The 20,303-nt window shown below is 46.7% G+C and overlaps 1 protein-coding gene across 2 annotated transcripts; it reads left to right on the top strand.

Moving 5' to 3' along the window:
* The first annotated feature begins 1,913 nt into the window (after positions 1-1,913).
* LOC103750778 (cytochrome P450 2A8-like) lies at positions 1,914-10,503 on the top strand. 2 transcript variants are annotated; one of them, XM_008854024.2, is made up of 9 exons: positions 1,914-2,134; positions 2,405-2,570; positions 4,001-4,150; positions 4,340-4,500; positions 5,616-5,792; positions 7,015-7,156; positions 8,659-8,846; positions 9,482-9,623; positions 10,097-10,503. In XM_008854024.2, exons 1-9 carry the CDS (start codon positions 1,955-1,957, stop codon positions 10,276-10,278), a joined length of 1,488 nt encoding a protein of 495 aa, XP_008852246.1. In that variant the 5' UTR covers positions 1,914-1,954; the 3' UTR covers positions 10,279-10,503. The 2 variants fall into 2 exon arrangements, with proteins under 2 accessions (XP_008852246.1, XP_029412425.1); XM_029556565.1 differs by lacking the exon at positions 9,482-9,623.
* Positions 10,504-20,303: the final 9,800 nt, after the last annotated feature.

Here is a 20,303-nt window from a genome sequence, read left to right as displayed (position 1 = left end):
AATTTTTCTTTACTCCTTTTGAAAGATTTATTTTTATTTGTATTTCTGTGTATGTGTCTGTGTGTGCAGTGCCCAAGGAAACCAGAATAGGGTGTCAGAAGCCCTGGAGCTGGAGTTATAGGTAGTTGTGAGCTGCCTGATATGGATGCTGGGAACTGAGCTTGGGCCCCTAGAGAAGAGCAGCAAGTGCCCTTACCTGCTGAGTCACATCACAAACCCAATTTGCCTTCTTTCCTGAGAATCTCATACCTGTGTACAATGAAATATGATCATATCCATTCCCATTTCATTGCATTGTCTCCCAACGCCCCAATGTGTCCTCCTCCAAAATTCATGTCTTTTTTTTATAACCCCCCACCCCGCCCACAAGTTTCATTAGTGTTACCCACATGTGCATGGGTATGGGGCCATCCGCTGGAACTTGGGGAATCTAGCAGTGGGAATCCCCACAGAAAAATGATTTTTCCTCCCTCCAACCACAATCAACTAGCTCCTCAGTAAAGGGTGCGGCCTGGAGAACTCCTCCCCCATCTGGGCTGGAATTGTGTCTGGCTTGATGTTGTGCAGGTGACCAAGGCCGGTGGGAGTTTGTGGCGGTGACACCGTGTCATGTCCAGAAAAGGGTATTTCCAGTATATGTCCGCAGTCTGCGGCTCTCACGTTCTTCCCGCCTCCTCTTCTGTCATAGTTTCCAGTCCTTGGTAGGACACGGCAGGTGATAAAGATGTCCCCATTTAGGGCTGAGCGCTCCTTCTGTCATTCTGGGCACGGTGATCAGTGATGTGTCTCTGCACTGCAAAAGGAAGCTTCTTTGACCAAGGTTGAGAGAAGCTCAGGTCTACAGTATAAAGATAATTGTTTAGAAGGCAATTTGACAACATGACCATTGTGTATACCTATTTAAAACTAATTAAAATAATAGCTGGAGGTGGTGGCCAACGCTTTTAATCCCAGCACTACAGAGTCAGAAGTAGGCGGATCTCTGTGAGTTCAAGGCCAGCCTGGTCTACATAGCATGTTCCAGACCAGCTGGGGCTACAGGGAGACCCTGTCTCAAAAAAGACCAAAAATGAAAAAAAAAAAAAATTAAAATAAAAACTAAATTAGAGCCTTTGAGACAGCTCAGATTTCCCACCATATTGGTGGTTGTTATTATTGTTTCTTATGACCTGATCAGTCCCTCTGCCAACTGGGACTTTACCTTACTTATTGTTCTATAATTCTGTGCAAAGTTCCACAGACACATGAGTCTGGCTGGCTACTCCTTTCCCAACAGAAAGGAAGATTCTTGGCTATATGGTGTCTGCCATGGCCTCATGTTGAATCTTCCTTAAGGACTCTGGGCATTGGGAAACAACACAAGGTCAAATATAAAACTAATGCCTGGATTCAGGTGCTGATAATGGGGTCCCATTGGACATGCCATACACTAACCTGCCAGGAGCTCCACATCCACAGCTCTGGATCCTCCATCAACCCAGTATCTTCAGATCAGGACTCTGGAATCTCCCCTCCTGAGACCCTGAAGCCTGGGTGGCTCCTCGCTAAGGTCTCCCAAATCCATAGCAACCCAACTCCACACCTCTGAAGTTACTTCTCCATTGGGGGCCGTCAGCCATAAATTCAGATGCTTCACATGCAGATATAACAACACCTTCAATTCTGGAAGTTTCTTAAATCCACACCCTCACCCCAATACACATCCCTGCCATGATTCCTTCTGTCCTGTCACAGATTCAGAATAGAGGCCCTCTACGTGCCAACCAGCACAAAGGTACCCCTCCTCCTCCCTTGATGCTGGTGTCACAACCAAGCCAGGGTGCTTGGCAGGGCAACAGGTGGAAAGACAAATCAGATAGTTAGGTAAACAAGACCAAAGCCCGCCCTTCCAGGCTGGAGTATAAAGGCAAACCACCCCAGCCAGCACCATCAGCCTGTCCCTCTCACCACCAACATGCTGGCCTCAGGGATGCTCCTGGTGGCTGTGCTGGCCTTTCTGAGTGTCATGGTCTTGATGTCTGTGTGGCGGCAGAGGAAAGTGTTGGCGAAGATGCCTCCGGGACCCACCCCACTGCCCTTCATTGGGAACTTCCTGGACCTGGACCCAGAGAAGCTGTATAACTCCCTCTTGAAGGTGTCGCTGGGCAGAGAGATGGGTGGAATGGGGGTGTGGAGCATGCTCAGTGTGGCTGGAACTCTGAGAGGGAGGACTGACCAGGTGGGAACGTAGAGATATACTAGGGGTGCTTTGCGAGTTTGACAGCTCCTGGGCAGGACAGACCACATCTTGAAATGTTCACCCTCCTGAGTGTCAGAGCCGGGAAGAGATGCATCCCAGGACCTGACGTCCGGACACTGGCAGTCCAGGGATGAGCCCTCCAACCTCTCTCATTCACACTTTCAGGTCAGGGAGGGCTACGGCCCCGTGTTCACTGTCCACCTGGGGCCTAGCCGCCGCATCGTGATGCTGTGGGGATACAATGCAGTGAAGGAGGCTCTGGTGGACCAGGCTGAAGAATTCGCTGGGCGAGGAGAACAAGGCATCTTTGACTGGCTCTTCAAAGGCTACGGTGAGAGTGACCGTGTGGGGGTTCGAGCAGGGAGCCGTGGTGGCCTCCGGTTCAGCAGACTTCCTCCTGACTCTCCTGTCCTCTCAGGACTGTGGAGAGCGAGTCTTGTGTCTCTGCTCCACTTCTCTGTTCATGGTTACATCCTCCTCTGTCACTGTCTGGTTTGTCTTCGAGTTCCTGTCCAGAGTCTCACTGTGTTTCTGGCTCTACCTCTGTCTCTCTGATCTCCATCACTCGGTGTTTCTTCCCTCTCTGATCTCACCAATTCTTTTTTTATATTGAATTTTTAAATTGAATATTTGTGCATTTTGTACAATACACCTTGATCATATTTAGAGCCCCCAATCTGAACACCGTGTCACCACCCAGATTTCATGTATTCTGTCATATATGTTAAGACCTAATACTTCTTTAAAATACTTTTATTAGCCTGGGGTGGTGGTGCATGCCTTTCATCCCAGCACTTGGGAGGCAGAGGCAGGCAGATCTCTGTGAGTTCGAGGCCAGCTTGGTCTCCATTAGAGAATACAGGCCAGCTGAGGCTACAGGAAGACCTTGTCTCAAAAAGACCAAAAAATTTTTATTGAGTCATTGTGCATTTTATATAACAGCTCTTAATCAAGTTTAGATCACCCATCTACACACACCCCATAGCGCCTCCCAATCAGGATTTCATGCATTCTGTCATATACATTAAGTATATGTAGTCATGCATTTGTACCAGATCCCCTTCTGTACAAGTTCATTCACTGGATTCAGCCCGTCTAGATCTTAAAGATCTTCTCTCCCTCACCCAGCAGTCATCGGTTCCCAATAGTTCCCAGGCCAGGGTTGGGGCCTCTGCCCATGTCCCTCATTCTATGAAGGGATTTGTCCAAAGCCTAATTCTTAAAGCCTATTGGGACTCCTGTTTAGTAACCTGGCTCTCAAACTTCGTCTGAGCATCGTTTCTATCACTCATCCTTAGATTTGTGCTTTTCAGTGATTCTTTCTTTCTCTGTCCATTTCTTCTTCCTCTCTGAAGATGTTACATCATGTCTGCTTGAAAGCCTTGTGGCATCTCTCTCTTTACTTTAGCTCAGTCTGCAGTCCTTTGAAAATTGTAATCTACCCCAGGTCTCCAAGTCTCACTTCCCTCTACTCACCGCCCCCATCTTTCCTTCCCTCTCTGGTTTTTCTCCTGGATTCTCTGTGTTGCTTTCCGACTTGCCTCCACCCCTGCCTCATGGACTGCTGTCACTCTTGATGCTTCCCTTACTACTTTGTCTCTGAGTCTGGGTCTCCCCGAACTCTGCCGTCTCAGCTGCCCTTCATTCAGCTTTCCCCCACTGCACCCTCTGCCGGATCCTGCACTTGGCAGGGTCTGGTCAGAGACGCTCTGGAGCCCGATGTGCCTCTCTCACCTTTCTGTCCTGTGCTTGTCTCCCCAGGTGTGGTGTTCAGCACAGGGGAGCGTGCCAAGCAGCTCAGGCGCTTCTCCATCGCCACTCTGCGGGACTTTGGCTTTGGCAAGCGTGGCATTGAGGAGCGCATCCAGGAGGAGGCCAGCTTTCTCATACAGGCCTTGAGGGACACACACGGTGAGTGTGGGGGGCACGGAGTATATGGGAACAAGAGGAGGAAAAACAGCTGAAGAGCTGTGGGTGGGACAGGGCGTGGGCACTCGGGAAAGGCATCCAGAGTCCCAGTTCTCAGAGCACCGTCACACAGTCCAGTTGTCTCTGGTATCCCTGATCCTCTTGTCTTCCTGCCCCTGCCCCACCTCACAGGTGCTTGCATAGATCCCACCTTCTACATGAGCCGAACAGTCTCCAATGTCATTAGTTCCATTGTGTTTGGGGACCGTTTTGAGTATGAGGACACTGAATTCCTGTCACTGTTGGGTATGATTATGGGAAGTTTCCAGTTCTCAGCTACTTCTTCTGGACAGGTAACCATTCAAGCCTCAGCCCCCATCCCCTACCAAATCCTCCCACTGCACCCTGACATGGTCATCAGTGCCCAATATCCATCCTTCTCCAGACCGGGTCTCCTCAAATCAGACCCCACTCTTGGACAGCTGAACGGTTAGACCAGGACTCAGAACTAGGAAAGTTACCAATATAGTCTCCACGGCAACTGATTATCTCAACAGATGCCAACCCAACCCAAGTGAGCAACAAGATAACGGCTTCCACTCAGCCACACCTCCAGGGCAGGTGTCCTGTCCCAAGTTACCATAATCCCTGACAGATGCTGCCTACTTCATCCTTCTCGATGTCTCAACACCTGGAGAAGTGGCTCCCTCAGGTCATTCTGCATATGTGAACAGCTGGTACCAGGAAATAGCCCAATAGAACCACTTAGCATTCACATATCTAGCCTAAACCAAGATATTCAGACAAGTGTCCCTATACAGTCCACGTAAATGAGTGAACACCCAAACAGGTACCTCACCTGAGACTCCACACAGAGAATCTGGATAGCTTGTCTGCAAACACCAGTTTTAGTCCTCTCCACCCTGGGCCATTCAATGAACCCACTGGGGTACCCCTAGGCAATGCACTCCAATACCTAAGCACATGCACAAAGGTTTCCTCCACCTTAAACTTGAAATCCAAGTCTACTTAATGCCTGAACACATGTACACGACCCATAGTCCAAATCCAAACTTTATGTGGAAAGCTGTACCGGCTGGCCTTCCTGATTGCCTAGCTCCCAGGATGGGTTTCCACCGCACATCAGACTGACCAATTCACAAGATGCATAGATTCTTCCTATCCCACCTCATTTGAGTATGTAAATACTAGATTTCTGCTGTGATCATTCCTTACCCCAATGTCTGGAAAGTACATGTAAGGCCCATTCCATCTCACGTGAATTGTTGGATTACCATCCTCACATAAACCCACATGGAAACATAATTGTGCTCCCTGTTACCACCATCTAAATACTTGAAAACCAAGACAGGGCTCTGAAGCCTTCTTTGCCTGACTCAGGTCCTGTTCCCTTTGGGTCCTGATACTGACCACTGTCCTTCCTTCCCTCCTTTCTCCCCATTCGCAGCTCTTTGAGATGTTTTATTCAGTGATGAAGCACCTGCCTGGACCACAGCAACAGGCCTATAAGGAGGTCCAGGGACTGAAGAACTTCGTAGCCAAGAAAGTGCAGCACAACCAGCGCACCCTGGACCCTAATTGTCCCCGGGACTTCATTGACTCCTTTCTCATCCGCATGCAACGGGTATAACCTGAAGCCATAGTTGGGAGGTTCAAAGCCAGGCGGAAGGAAATCAGCCTAGGGTTGGGAGAGGGTGGGAGCACAGGCCTGTGCACGTTTTCCCTCCTCATAGTAACCCTCCCCTCCTTCATAATTAGCACCACTCTTCCATGTTCAGGTCTTATGCAGATGACATGTGTCTGTAACTACAGACCATTCACACTGCACTGCTGTGGACCAGGAACTGGTTTTAGTGCTTGACAACATTCACCAGTTTAGCACCAACAACAGCTTGTTCACAGGATTCTATTATGACTCCAGTTCTAGAAATTAGAAAATGCAACCGAGAGTATAAGCAGCCAAGGAGGTCATGCAGCCAAGGGGCAGTGGGTTCTGGCTCAAACCAGGTCTCTCTGGCTCTAAGGCTGTGGCCTTTAGTCAGTGTTCTTTCTAATCTCCCTGACCTTGAGCATCATGTACACATGTGTGAACAGGTGACCTGGCTTCAAAGTGTGATCAGAGGGGCCTCACATTTGTCTATATGTCAGTTTTCCATCTTGAGAAATAAGATAGGGATTTGTATAATCTGTAGAACAAAAGATCAATGGAGGGGCTGAGGAGATGGTTTGGTGACAGAGCACTTGCTGAACAAGCATGAGTCCTCAGGTCTAATCTCCAGAACCCTTGTGAAAAGCTGGGGATGGATATGGGTTCCTGTAACCCCAGGATTGGAGAGAGGGGACAGGCAGATCCCAGGGGTTGCTGACCGGCCAGCCTGGTTGAAAGGATGAGCTCGGTTCCAATGAGAGACCCTGCCTTAAAGGAATGAGGTGGAGAGTGAGAGAGGCAGACACCTGCCATCCTCCTGTGGCCTCCATGTGTGCTCATGAGCATGTGCCCGGCCCCACAGGGGTCTTCAAAATCGAGGAGTCGGGATGCTGTCACTTCAAATTCTGAGTCTCCATCTCACAAAATGTGCTTCTAACTTCTCTATCCCCCTCTCCTCTCTTCTAAATATCCATGCTTACAATTTGAGCAAGTGACAACTAAGCTGATCATGAAAAGGCAGAGACTCACCCAGGCAGAGGCCATGAGGAAAGCATCATGGGAAGAGTTAGCACCTAGAGAGATCAGGTCATTCTTCTCACCTTAGGTCTGAACTAGAAGAAGTAGATCTAAGGGAAACTTCCAGAGGAGTCCTAAGGGGTGATAAATAGACTCAGCATAAAGGCTTTTTCTCCTGCAGGAGGGAAAAAACCCCCATACAGAGTTTAACATGAGGAACCTGTTGGAGACCACACTGAACCTTTTCTTCGCGGGAACAGAGACAGTCAGCACTACCATGCGCTATGGCTTCCTGCTGCTCATGAAGAACCCAGATGTCGCAGGTAAGGCTACAGGCGATCAGGAAGTGGGGGCGCAGACCTGAAAGTGGTGGGAGTCTGCTACCTTCACCCCACCTCTCCCAGGTCTATGGATCCTCAGAAAGGCTCAGGTTTGCATAGACAGGGCACATGGTCACTTGACAGGCACCAGCTTGTTGCTGGTGGTCACTATCAGGAGCAGATTCTTGATGCCCTGTTCAAAGAATTGAGTGAGTGCAACAAACAGTGAAGAACCAGGGGATTTTTTTCAGAATCCTTTCAAAAGTACAGACTGACTACACAGCAGAGGAACAGCGGGGCTGAGCGAGGTTTCCTCAGGAGCCCCTGGTTATCTCTCACGTCCTCCGTTTGTTGGCTGTGCTGGATCGCTTTATTTGTCAACTTCACACACCTGGGAAGTGGCCCCTCAACTGGGGAATTGCTTTTATTGGATTGGCCTTGTGGGGACACCTGTGCTGCCTTGATTGTTGAATGATGTGAGAGAGCCCAGCCCACTCTAGGCGGTGCCATTCCCGGGTGGTCCTGGTTTGTTTAAGAAAACAGACTGAGGACAGCACAGCCCAGGGGAGCAAGCCAGTAAGCAGCACTCCTCCATGGTCTGTGCTTCAGCTCCTGTCACCAGATTCCAGCCATGAGTTCCTACCATGGCTTCCCTGGATGATGAACTCTGCTGGAAGCAAAAAAACCCTTTCCTCCCCAAGTCGGTTCTGGTCAGAGTGTTTTGTCACAGCAATTGCAAGCAAACTAGAACATGGGTTTAGGAGGAGGAGCCATTGGCTGCTGGGAGCAGGGAATGGGTGGTTTTCGTTTTGACTGACAGACTTGAAATTGTAAGTCTTTGTTGACATGTCCTTTTCCACGATGCATCTGGCCTTAATCACTTGCGTGTGCAATCCTACATAGGCATAAGATCCTAAGTAGCATGTTTTCCTCACAAGGTCACTCAAAGGACAGTTTGTCACACTGAGCATGCACCAGAGACCTTTTTGGGTTGTGCTGGAGCATTGCTTCTGGTCCCCGAATATGTCCGTATGTATGTGACCACTAAAGGAGTGTTACAAGGGGGTCGTTAAGGAGCTGATGCTGGTTGTTAGCATGGGATGATTAGTTGCTGTGTTTGGAAGGGTATATCTATAGCTAGATGTGGAGGGTTGAAGCCGAAAATACCCTGGATTGCTAAGCTATTTTTGCAAAGTACCTTCCTCAACCTGAGACTTACTAACTGATAAAATATGGGTAAAGTCAGCCTGATTGGTAAATTGTTCCTTGAAAACACATAAGGTACCCTGCCTGTTCTTCCTTCCATTCCATAAGTCTCCTCCTTTGTAACACCCATATAGCTCTGGCCCAATCAGGTCAACAGGACCGTATTCTACCATCACAAGTGCCCAACACTGTGAATGTCTACATTGGTATCACCCAGAGGGACATATCATCATCTAATTTTGCATATTTAATCCATCTTCCCTTTCTGGTTAACAAAATACATCTTTCCTTATTCTCAGCCAAGATGCATGAGGAAATTGACCAGGTGATTGGCAGGAATCAGCAACCCAAGTACGAGGACCACCTTAAGATGCCCTACACCGAAGCTGTGATCCACGAAATCCAGAGATTTATAGATGTACTCCCTCTTGGCTTGGCTCGCAGCACCACCAAGGATGTCAAATTTCGGGGCTTCCTCATCCCCAAGGTAGTGCCCTGCCCAGCCTAGGGGAACTTGCAGTCCACTTCTTGTGGTACCAGCAATCCACCGTCACTAGAAACTTTCCACACTGTCCCTCCTTCTCAAAGCCTTTCTCTCCCCTCATGTCCTTTCAGCCTTTCCACTCAGTCTTCTGAATCCTGTGTCTTCCTCAGAGTTTCTACTTCAGAGGAATCAACCCTATGTCTGCAAATTCCTTTTATACAGAACATGAGCCGCCTTTTCTCTGGAACTTGTTACTTAAGTGCAGGAACTGCGTGTCCTTCAAACAGCCTGCTGAGGCACACAAACCAAAAGTATCCAAAGCCTTCGAGGTCTCAGAGAATGAGAACCTCCAGCTCTCCCGGCTTGACATGTATGAGCTGTTTACCCCTCTGCCTTCTGCCCTAGGAAACACAGACCCTGTGACTCTCAAATGGCCTTTCTCAGAAAACATGAACCACCAGTTCTCTAAAGCTTCCTGACCTGGGGATGTTAATCTCATGCTCCTCAGTGCATCCCTTTAGCAGGTCCCAATTCCCCTTTCTCTTCAATAGACTCTGGCTCTGCCTTCCAACCCAGACAGCTTTCAGGATACCCATTCTCCACCGGCCTTATCAATTCCCATTCCTTCTCTCTCCCAGGGAACTGAAGTGTTTCCCGTGCTGGGTTCTGTGCTGAAAGACCCCCAGTTCTTCCCTGACCCCGACAGTTTCAATCCACAGCACTTCCTGGATGACAAGGGGCAGTTTAAGAAGAGTGATGCTTTTATGCCCTTTTCTGTTGGTAAGAGGCCTCTGTCTGCTTCCAGCCCACCACCCACCAACAAGCTTGACTCTTCCTGGCTCTCCTCTGAGGTGTAAGCTCATACCTTTCTCCAGCTTGGAAGTTCCTCTCAGCCTTGACCTTCCAGCCAACCAAGGGCAACTTCCATGCCAATCGAGGTCAAAGGAGAGGGATGATCAAAGTGTTTTCAGAGATGTAAACATCAAGGTCACACAGACAGTTCTTCAGACTTTAGTGAGGAAAGGAGCCTTATTTGAGAGTGTGTTTGGTGGAGGGACATCCAGACCTCCCACTGCTCCAGCCTCCCATGGGTCACCTCACCTCATTACAAAGGAAACTGAGGCTCAGATAGGATCTTCGGGTCCCAGGAGCGCAGGCTCTTCCCCCTGAGATGGTCCTGCTCTGGACCTGGCATTGGGGTGAGACAGCGGCGAAACTTGCCCTCACTCCACCCTCTCTCCCTCCATTTTCAGGGAAGCGAAACTGTTTCGGTGAAAATCTGGCTAAAACGGAGCTCTTCATCTTCTTCACAACCATCATGCAGAACTTCCTTTTCAAGTCCCCAACGGAACCCCATGACATAGACATTTCTCCACAATACGTTGGCTTTGCCACAATTCCACGGAGATACACCATGAGTTTCCTTCCTCGCTGAGGCAAAAGTCTGCCAGGCCAGACGGTGTGGGCTTGGTCAGAATATGGGCAAGGAATGGGCTAAAGGATAATCTTTAAATGGGCAAGGGAAGTCTGGGTCCAGCTGGATCACACACACACACACAGAGAACCACATATTCCCTCCTGGGATGAAAAGCTGGGAATTATTGTGCTATGTTGTGAATACTAATAATAATAAATGTAGTATTGTTGATTTTGCAAGAAATCTGTGTCAGTTTCATTATCGCTCTTAATGCTCACAAACCCACTGAGAAGGGGATAGATGACCGTTTTAGAGGTGACAAACTTGAGGTTTAGAATGTTTAAGTCACTGGCCTGGCTTGGGCTCATGTCTGTAATCCCAGCACTTGGGAGTCACTGAGGCAGGATGAATGTCATGATTTTAAGGCCAGTCTGGGTTATGTGGTGAGTTGTAGCCAGATGTCGCTATAGTGTGAGAGTCCCCCCTCAAAAACACACCAACCAAATAAAAGGAACTTTTCAGTAGGGTGGTGAAGAGGAAGCTGCTTCAGTGTGATCCTTAAACTGTCAGCATCAGGAAATAACAGCCTGCATTCCAAAGCAAGAGAGAAAAGGCTTCAGAAACCTACTGACACTGAGGTAGGACAGCTGGTGTGCAGGGGGAGCAGAAGGGCTGCACCAAGAAAGCACCATGGCGAAGTCAGCTTTAGCCGCAGCACTCTCCACGGGAGGAGGAAAAGCAGGCGGCTCAGCGCAGGGCAGACTGCGCTAATTTTACCCGTTGTTTCCTTGGCCCTTTTCTTCTACCCGTTATGGCAATGCCTGATATGTTAATGGCTTTCAATTTATTTTTGAATATTTTATTTATTTTTATTTTATGGGTATTAGTGTGTTTCAGTGGGTGAAAAACCACTCCAGCTCCAGAGAACTGAACACCCTCATCTGGTACCTACATGCATGTGAACAAATAAACACTAAGACACATACACACGATTTTCAAATGAAACTAAAATTAATCTTTTTCTAAAAGAAAACACAAACGGCTGCAGATGTACCCATTATCTTTCTCAGGTCTGCCACCCCCGCTCCCCCGTCTCCATGTTTATGCTCCTGGAGGGATCGAGATGCTCTGTGTGCTACCAACATGTAGACAGTTCATAAATTTGAGAACTCATTCTCCAACGTGGTTTTTCTCTCAAGATTCCTTTCGGTGTATCTGAGATCGCTGTCGGCACAATGTGAATTCGAGGATGGACTTTTCTGTTTTTGCACAAGAAGTTGAGGAATTTTCATAGACGTGGAACTGAATCTACAGATCACTGGGTATAGTTAGCACCTTAACGTCAGGGTCTCCAGCCCACTCACAAGGGAAATCTTAGCATCTGCTTCCATCTTCTTGAATGTCCTTCATCCATGTCTTACATATCTTTTTCTTCCATCTCGTTATGATTATTCCTAGCTATTTTATTCTTTATGATGTCATAGACAATGGAACACTCTGAAATTGATGTTTGGACTGCTCATAGCTGCTGGGCAGCACCACAAAAGTCTTTTGCATGTAGGTTCTCACACCTGCGACTTTGCTGAATTTGTTAGGTAGAGCAATTTTCATGCTGATTCTTCAGACACTTATACGTTGGTCTCATTTGAATGCCTTTATTTCTTGTCTAATTGCTTGGGCTAGAATTTCTAGAAGTAGGAAGCATCAATAGTGAACACAGGTATCTTTGGTTTGGTCCTGATCTTAGAAGGAAAGCTCCTGGTCCTGGTGACTGAAGGCTAATGTGATGTTCCTGGGCCTGTCCTGAGTGTCCTTCAGACAAGTTCCTGCCTGCTCCTGGTTTCCACTGTTTCATCAGTATGCAGTCTTCCATTTCGACATGGTGTTTTTCTGCACTGATTGAGAAAAGCATGTGAGCTTTTTCTTTTCTTACTCCGTGTATCACTGGACTGATTCTCTTCTGTTGAACCATCCCTGTGCTCCTGGGGTAATGTGACACAGTAACAGTGTATAATCCCTTCAATATGGTGTTGAGAATTACACCCTTATATCTTTTTTGAGTGTTCTTGATGCCACACTCTTTAGGGATTTCAGTGTATAATTTATTTTTCTTGTGAAGTCTTAATCTGGCTTTTGTATCAGGGCAGTGATGATCTCATAGGATGACTTAGAAAAATGGTCTTTCTTCAATTAACTGGAAAAATCTCAAAAAGATTCATGTTAATAAATCTTAAAAATCTGGTTCCATACCATTGAAATCTACCTGATGACTTTATATCCATGCTCAGATGCCAAGGAGCTCAGAAATTAACAGACTGTCACTAGTAATAATCAAATATATAGATTAGAAATGCATGTGCAAACATCTTAATGTCAATTGCATTGAAAATGAGTTTTTCTGTATGAAACTGTGTATTTTGATAATGAAATAGTGATCTTTTTTAAAGGTTAAAACTTCATTTAATTTTATGTCTTATAGGGTTTATTCCGAGTACAATGTTGTATAACTGTAACTATTCAACCGTAAACCTAAAACTTTACAGGCAATTTTGAAAAAGATGCATCTTAGCTCAGAAAATTGTTACTGAATATGTCAATGCTGTTGTCATGAAATGCTGCTTCTAACTATGTGGTTATTAAATAAATAATAAGCTGAAAAAAAATCTGGTTCCCTTAAATGGTGATGTCACTGAGTCTGGGATGTTTTTTGCCAGGCAGGTTGTTTATTACTATTATAATCAATTAGAATCAGATGTTCCGTTTCTTCCTGAAGCAGCATGGTTATTTGTAAGTGTTTCTGGTATCTCTTTGGTGACATATACTTTTCCACACTATTTGCTAACCATTTCTCTCATTTCCATGACATCAAGAATGTCCCCCCTTACATTTTTAATTTCTTTTTCATCTCCACTCTTGGTCCTCCGTCAGCTTAGCCAGCAGCTCGGTGGTTTTGTTCATCTTTCCTTAGAATAACAACTTCATATACAACCAGATAAATACACGCAACAATTTGGCCTTTTAACAAAAACAAATTTTTTAAATATTTTATTTATTATTTTTACGTATGTGTGTGTGTTGCCTGCATGTTGGTAAGTGCACCCGTGTTGTGCAATGCCCACAGAGGACATAGGAGGCTGTCGGATCCCCTGGAACTGCAGTTACAGATAGTTGTTAACTGCCATGTTTGTGCTGGGATTCGAACCTGGGTCTTCTGCAAGAACAGCCAGTGTTCTTAACCGCTGAGCTCCAGACCCCTAACAAAAACAAATTTGATTTTTTGGTAGTTATTTGACAAGCCGGGCTTCCTGACACATGCTTGTAATCTCGGCACTCAGGAGGCTCATTTGAAGGATCATTTCAACACAGGAATTCAAGACCAGCCTGGACAAAAAAGGGACAACTCATTTTTAAAAAAACAATTAATTGGGCTAGAGAGATGGCTCAGCGGTTAAGAACACTAGCTGTTCTTTCAGAGGACCAGGGTTCAAATCCCAGCACCCACATGGCAGCTAACAACTGTCTGTAACTCCAGTCCTAGGGATCCAACAGCCTCTTCTGACCTCCGTGGGCATTGCACGACATGGGTGCACTTACCTACATGCAGGCAATGTACACATACACATAAAATAAAAATAATAAGTAAATTTTTTTAAGTTAAAAAAACAATTAATTTGAAACTTCTTCCTTTTTACTGTGTTTCTTAAATTTCTCCTCTGTCCAAAGAAATAAGTGTTATACTTGCATTTTCATATTTCACCCCTTGTGATTTCCATCTACTATGTTTAAGACTATGTTATCTGACATAGACTGCTTACCCATGATGTATGTACATATTAAAACATTTCTGGCTAGGCCTGATGGTGCACACCTTTAATCCCAGAGCTCTGGAGGCAGAGAAAGGCGGATCTCTATAAGACCAAGGCCAGCCTGGTCTACATAGAAAGTACCAGGCCAGCAGGGGCCACAGGGAGACCCTGTCTCAAAAATATTTCTAGCACACCATAAATACATCCATTTTTATTTACCCACTAAGGGATTTTTTAAGTGAGTGTTTTAAATTTCCACACACTGATGAATTTTTCAGTTTGCCTTGGTATTGATTTCTAGCTTCATTTCATTCTGGTCAGAAATGAGACTTGAATGTTTTCACCTTTCAAATTTATTGTCTTATATTGAGACCTGGCATGCAGCCTAAAGTGGAAATTGCTCCACATGCACCTGAGAAGGTAATTTCTAGTCTAAGTATTATCAGCTATGCGCTCTCTTGTGGCAGGCCCAGGAGGATGCTGGAGGAGAGCACTGCAGACTTGTATTCTGGCCTAGGTATTGTCAGGTGTGAGTTCTCCCGTGGCAGGGCCAGGCAGATGCTGGAGAAGAGCACTGAGGACTTGTATTCTGGCCTAGGTATTATCAGGTGTGAGTTCTCCCATGGCAGGGCCAGGCAGATGCTGGAGGAGAGCACTGCGGACTTGTATTCTGGCCTAGGTATTATCAGCTGTGTGCTCTGTTGGAGCAGACCCAGGCGGATGCTGGAGGACAGAGCTGCAGGTCTGACCTCAGCTGAGTCACTGCTCTTGGCCACCTGCTGTGTGCCTGACTGTGAGGGCTGCCTGCTAGAGGGCAGAGAGGCCAGCCAGAGACAAGGACAGGAAGTCACAGTTCCTAGAACATCAGTTGTCCCTCTCCAAATTCTCCAGCCCATACAAAGTCTTTCAATATAATCATGTTACTTATTGAAGCAATGCTAATAAAATATTTTTAAATTTAAAGGAATAGGAAAAAGGGAGAAAGGGCAGCAACAGTGGATATGCTCTCTGCTCCCGGGTCCCAGCTCTGCTCTCAAGAGCCTTCCTTCCTGTGACTCTGGGCTCTAGACATCATGGTAAGGGCTTGTCATAACATTTCAGCCAAAATCCAACAGCAATCAGTCATTTTGTCCTAGGATATTATGTGGAAGGGAGTCTGGGTCTGCCAAAAGACAGTCACGACAGGCCACGTCTGCCAAAACTCACAGCTGTGGTGCAGTTTACCAGTGCGGTCCTCTTTCATCTATTTGCTTTATTACTCACTAAGTACAATAAAACCAGCACCGTCGGTGATCCACACATGGAAACGTGGAGCTGAATTCCAGCCTTTGTATAGGTTTCACTCCACTAAGTTGAAGATGTTATCGTTTTCTAGATTTGTCATTCTAAAAGAGGAGTAAATGCTTCCACAACACGTACTGGATGGCTATGGGAGCGTGACGCAGTGAGTCCACAGTTCTGGGATTCTCCGAATCTTTCCCTCCCATCATCTACAACTCAGAAGAACGGAAGAATTAGGACTCATCCCCAGAGCTGTCCAGCAGGGTCCTCTGCCTCCCGCACCTCTGAGCTCAGCCTTCTGGGGCCCTGGGAAGTTTCCTACTGTAGCAGGTGCTGAACTGTGGGGATGGTGAGAACATAAGTCAACCCAGCTCCAGGCACACGGGATGAACAGCCGCACGGCCACCGACCACGACCACCAGGACAGTGAAAGTGACAAAGAAATGCAAAGGATGGAAGCAGGGAAGAAAGACAGAGACTCAGAGACAGGGAGAAGAGAGGAGGAGGCAGGGCGGGAAGGAAGGAAGACGGAAAAGACGAGGGAGAGAGAAGGGAAAGACCAGAGGCTCCGCGGTCTGCAGCGTCTCATGGTGGCTCCTCTCATGGCCTCTCTGCCTCTGCAGGCCGGCGCACGCCATTTGCTGTCTACCAACATCTGCCTCTGTCCACGGCTCTGCCGCTGCCTGTAGGCGCCTCTCACCACTGCAACGTCTCTCATTATATCTGCCTTTGTCTTCCTTTTTCGTCTGTTCATTTTCATTGTACAGAGTGTTTCATTGTATATTCATTGTATAGAGTGTTTGGTTTCACAAAGACAATTTCTTTCAAGTATATTGTGTGTTTTGATCATATTTACCCCCCATTTCCTCCCCTTTCTCCCTCTTCTGGTTTCCCAATCCCACTGGTCTTCCTTCCCGCCAGTCTCCCTCCAGTAATAGATAATATTTCTTTCATTATCCCTGTACATCGAGAAGGTAAGTTTCCTACTCTCCACTGCAGTGGGAAAGACTTGGTTATGTGAGAGAAAATTTCTTCAAATCCTTCTCTCTCTTTTCTCTGCTTCCCAAAGGAGAAGCTCTGAGATAATTAGAGAATGTAAAAGTCCTGCAAGGACTTGAGGAAAATCCCATCCGTCTCCACATTAATAAGCTCTAACAACTACAATGATAAAACAGCTCTTGTTTACTGAGCACACACTGCTATCTATCTCATTTTTGTTCACCAGTACATGCTCCACTGAAATAGCCTAAGAAGATGAGGTCATTGGTCCCCAAAAGGGTCAGATAATGAAGCCACCTTTTCAGGGTCACACCAGTGTCTGAATAAGGTTAGGAAATAAACATAACCTTAAGCTTATCCTTGCTCTTAACCCTCCATTTGAGCAAGATCCATCCACCCATCCACCCACACTGAGGTCAGCAAGGGGAAGGGATTTTGTTCTTTCTAGATGTCATCCCAAGATGCTGCCCACTGGGACAGTCCTTCTATGTGGATTCAGACACTGACTGTCACTCCATGTGGCAGGAAAATCAACAAGGCCGGACAAACCTCCCTCTGTCTTCCCCAATCCAGTTCTCGTTCTAATGCCGTGTCCCTCCTGAGTGGGTCATGGGAGCCCATCTGACACTCAGGGCCCTTGCTGCTGTCACCTTCACTGACAAGTTCTCCAAGTTGCTTCCTCCTGCCTACTCAAGAGAACAGAGGGGAGAGCAGGATCCCAGGACAGGCACCATCCCAGGCACCAGCCAGTAAGCTCCGCTTGCTGGTCTGATATATGCCAGCTTGTGCTCTTTCAGTCTCAACCCCTTTCTACCCCCAAATCAACGAACACCTATTCTAGATCACCCCTGCCCTTTGTCCCTCCCTGCAGGTCTCAGAGTCCAGAAATATACTTTTCAGCTCATGCCAAATCTAGATTACCAGCCTGATTTGTCTCAACTTATCCTAAGGTAGAGGCCCTAAGTCAGAGCGAACTCTGATGGCATGATCATCAAAGCCTGCGAGCACCCTTCTAGTGTGGCTCCCACATAAACTGAGGACAATCCCAAGCCCGCAAGGTTAATTTCATATTCTACTTAATACTCACACTGGAAGATGCTAGGAGCAAGTCTGAGCCTTTAAGGAGCCACCCTCTCATGCTGAGTTCTGTGCTGAAAGACCTCCAGTCCTTCCCTGACCCCGACAGTTTCAATCCATAGCACTTCCTGGATGACAAGGGGCAGTTTAAGAAGAGTGATGCTTTTATGCCCTTTTCTGTTGGTAAGAGGCCTCTGTCTGCTTCCAGCCCACCACCCACCAACAAGCTTGACTCTTCCTGGCTCTCCTCTGAGGTGTAAGCTCGTACCTTTCTCCAGCTTGGAAGTGCCTCTTGGCCTTGACCTTCCAGCCAACCAAGGACAACTTCCATGCCGATTGAGGTCAAAGGAGAGGGATGATCAAAGTGTTTTCAGAGATGTAAACATCAAGGTCACACAGACAGTTCTTCAGACTCTAGTGAGGAAAGGAGCCATATTTGAGAATGTGTTTGGTGGAGGGACATCCAGACCTCCCACTGCTCCAGCCTCCCATGGGTCACATCACCTCATTACAAAGGAAACTGAGGCCCAGAGAGGATCTTCAGGTCCCAGGAGTGCAGGCTTTTCCCCCTGAGATGGTCCTGCTCTGGACCTGGCATTGGGGTGAGACAGCGGTGAAACTTGCCCTCACTCCACCCTCTTTCCCTCCATTTTCTCTCTTCAGGGACCTGACACTGTTTTGGAAAAAGTCTAGTTAAAATGGAACTCTTCATCTTCTTCATAGCCATCATACAGAACTTCAGTTTCAAGTCTCCACAGGAACCCCAGGATTACACTTTTACCCACAATACATCAGCTTTTCCAGGATCCCACCATGGATACACCATGAACTTCCTTCCTCACTGAGCCAGAACTGTGTTAGAACAGAGAAAGTGGACATGGTCAGAAAAGGGCTTGTGGGATAGGGCTAAAAGTCAGAGGGAAATCAGGGACCAGCTGGATTACACAGAGAGAAAACAGCAAGGTGCTCAACTTCCTGAAGACAGATTCTTCAAAGGTGCAATGAGAGGCTGGGAAACCGTACACTACACTCTAAACATTGATAATAATAATTACAGTTATTGCTGTAAAAAGTCTGTCAGCTTGGTTGGAAGCCATCGCACTGTCTCTTAATGCTCACAAACTGCTGGGAAGGGGAACTGTGTTCATGCCCATCTACAGGTGAGTCACATTCTGGGCTTCAGAACTTTACTTCAATATCTGAGTTCTTACAAAACATAAGAGCCCAGCAGATACTAGAACACAAATATATGTCCTTGGGCTCTGAGTAGATTTATAAACATTACCACCTCTAAATAAAGTAACAAGAACTTAGTTACATGATTACATAACCCTTTCAGGAGTTTTTCCACAGTGCTGGCATGCAGCTGATAGCTTCACTACACATCTACCCACGATCTTGCCTACTCATTACACACCTCAATCACCAGGGCTTTCCATCTGTGACCCCCACCAGGTAAGGTCCAAACTCAGAGTCAGTCTGGATACCTGAAATCAGGCCTCTTAATGTGGAGAAAGACACTTTCAGGGAATGCCTGGAGAACTGTGGTTGAGCATATAGCCCTGACTGTATGTGTGTGTGTGTGTGTGTGTGTGTGTGTGTGTGTGTGTGCGCATGTGAATGTATGATTGCATGTCCCTGTTATGGACATGGATGGCCATATATTCAGTCACGGGTTCCTGAAGATTGACTCTCTATAATGGGCTTTAGAATCACCCGGCAACGTTCCACTTTTTGATGTGAACCTCCTGTAAAGCGAGGTTTAAACGAGTACATCTTTAAAGTACATTCTTTTGATGTACAAAGCCTGAGCAGAAGCTGCGTACATCCACCTGGGATTTCTGTTTCATAAATCAATTAACACAAAAAGAAACTAAGAAAATTCAATTCTTCACCTTCTTCCTGCCCTCTGACTTGAAAGTAAGGCTTCAAAAACCCAGATACGTAGAGAAAGAGACAGGTACAGTGCAGCATCACTGAATTTGACAATGAAACATGAGAACCATGTTTTGGCCACTATGCAGCCAGCATTGGCCAGCTTCCTCCTTGTCTAACCCTCATGATGCTAGAAGGTGCCTTGTGAGCTCCTGGGAGAGAAAAGTCACCAACAGTCTCACCCAGATGGGAACTCTGTGAACTCTAATAATGACTGGCCTCAAAAGATATGCCCGTTGGTGCAAAAGTGGCCTGAATTTTCTTAACATAACAAACTGCTTTCTAAGAGAGAGCCCATGCCTAATACTGTAAGCCTGGCCAAAACCCAGTGGCTGCGGAGGTCACAGGCCCTGGGGGAGAACCTATTATTATCATTTTGCTAAAGGACTTGGTATCAAACTACTTTCCAAACACTTATTTTTGTACTTGTAGCTAGTGCATCTCTCAGCCCTCCCTCATCAGAGAAGCTTTGTCGTACAACATAGCACTCAATACAGAGACTCACAACTAGTCAAAGTGCGGAGGGTAAGTGTCTATGCAGTGCTCAGCCCTAAGTGAGACATCCATATACCTCCCCCTCCACACAGGGCTCAGGGGACATCAAAGAAGAGGAAGCCAGAGGTCAAGGAGGACTACAGAAAAATAGTGTCTTCTGGACAAGAAAGGGCCCTTACACTCAATAAATCACAGCAGCTGTGGGCTGTATGCACACAAACTGGTCAACACTCCAACATAGACAAGGAAAGAGTTCATAAGATCCTACCCCTAACTGAAGAGCTTTTGGCAAGTGATGGCTAAGGAGATCATTTTCTTCATCCATGTGGCTCATGGTAGGTTGCCCATGCTCCAGTAGGTGGCCCTACACCCATGTACATATGAATAGCATTAATTTATTCAGTGGGTTATACAAAAGAAGGAGAAGGAAAAGGAGGAAGAGGAGGAAGA

The sequence above is a fragment of the Nannospalax galili genome, unplaced genomic scaffold (assembly GCF_000622305.1).
Source record: "Nannospalax galili isolate Female #2095 unplaced genomic scaffold, S.galili_v1.0 scaffold886, whole genome shotgun sequence".
In the NCBI taxonomy this organism is placed as follows: domain Eukaryota; kingdom Metazoa; phylum Chordata; class Mammalia; order Rodentia; family Spalacidae; genus Nannospalax; species Nannospalax galili.
Note: the sequence above shows the minus strand (reverse complement) of the source record. Positions and strands in the feature narration are given on the sequence as shown.

Excerpts from the sequence above, each read along its gene's own strand:
- LOC103750778 (XM_008854024.2), top strand. The coding sequence starts at position 1,955 with ATGCTGGCCTCAGGGATGCTCCTGGTGGCTGTGCTGGCCTTTCTGAGT. Across the intron at positions 2,135-2,404 it reads TGTATAACTCCCTCTTGAAG|GTCAGGGAGGGCTACGGCCC; the intron begins GTGTCGCTGGGC and ends TCACACTTTCAG. Across the intron at positions 4,501-5,615 it reads CAGCTACTTCTTCTGGACAG|CTCTTTGAGATGTTTTATTC; the intron begins GTAACCATTCAA and ends CCCCATTCGCAG.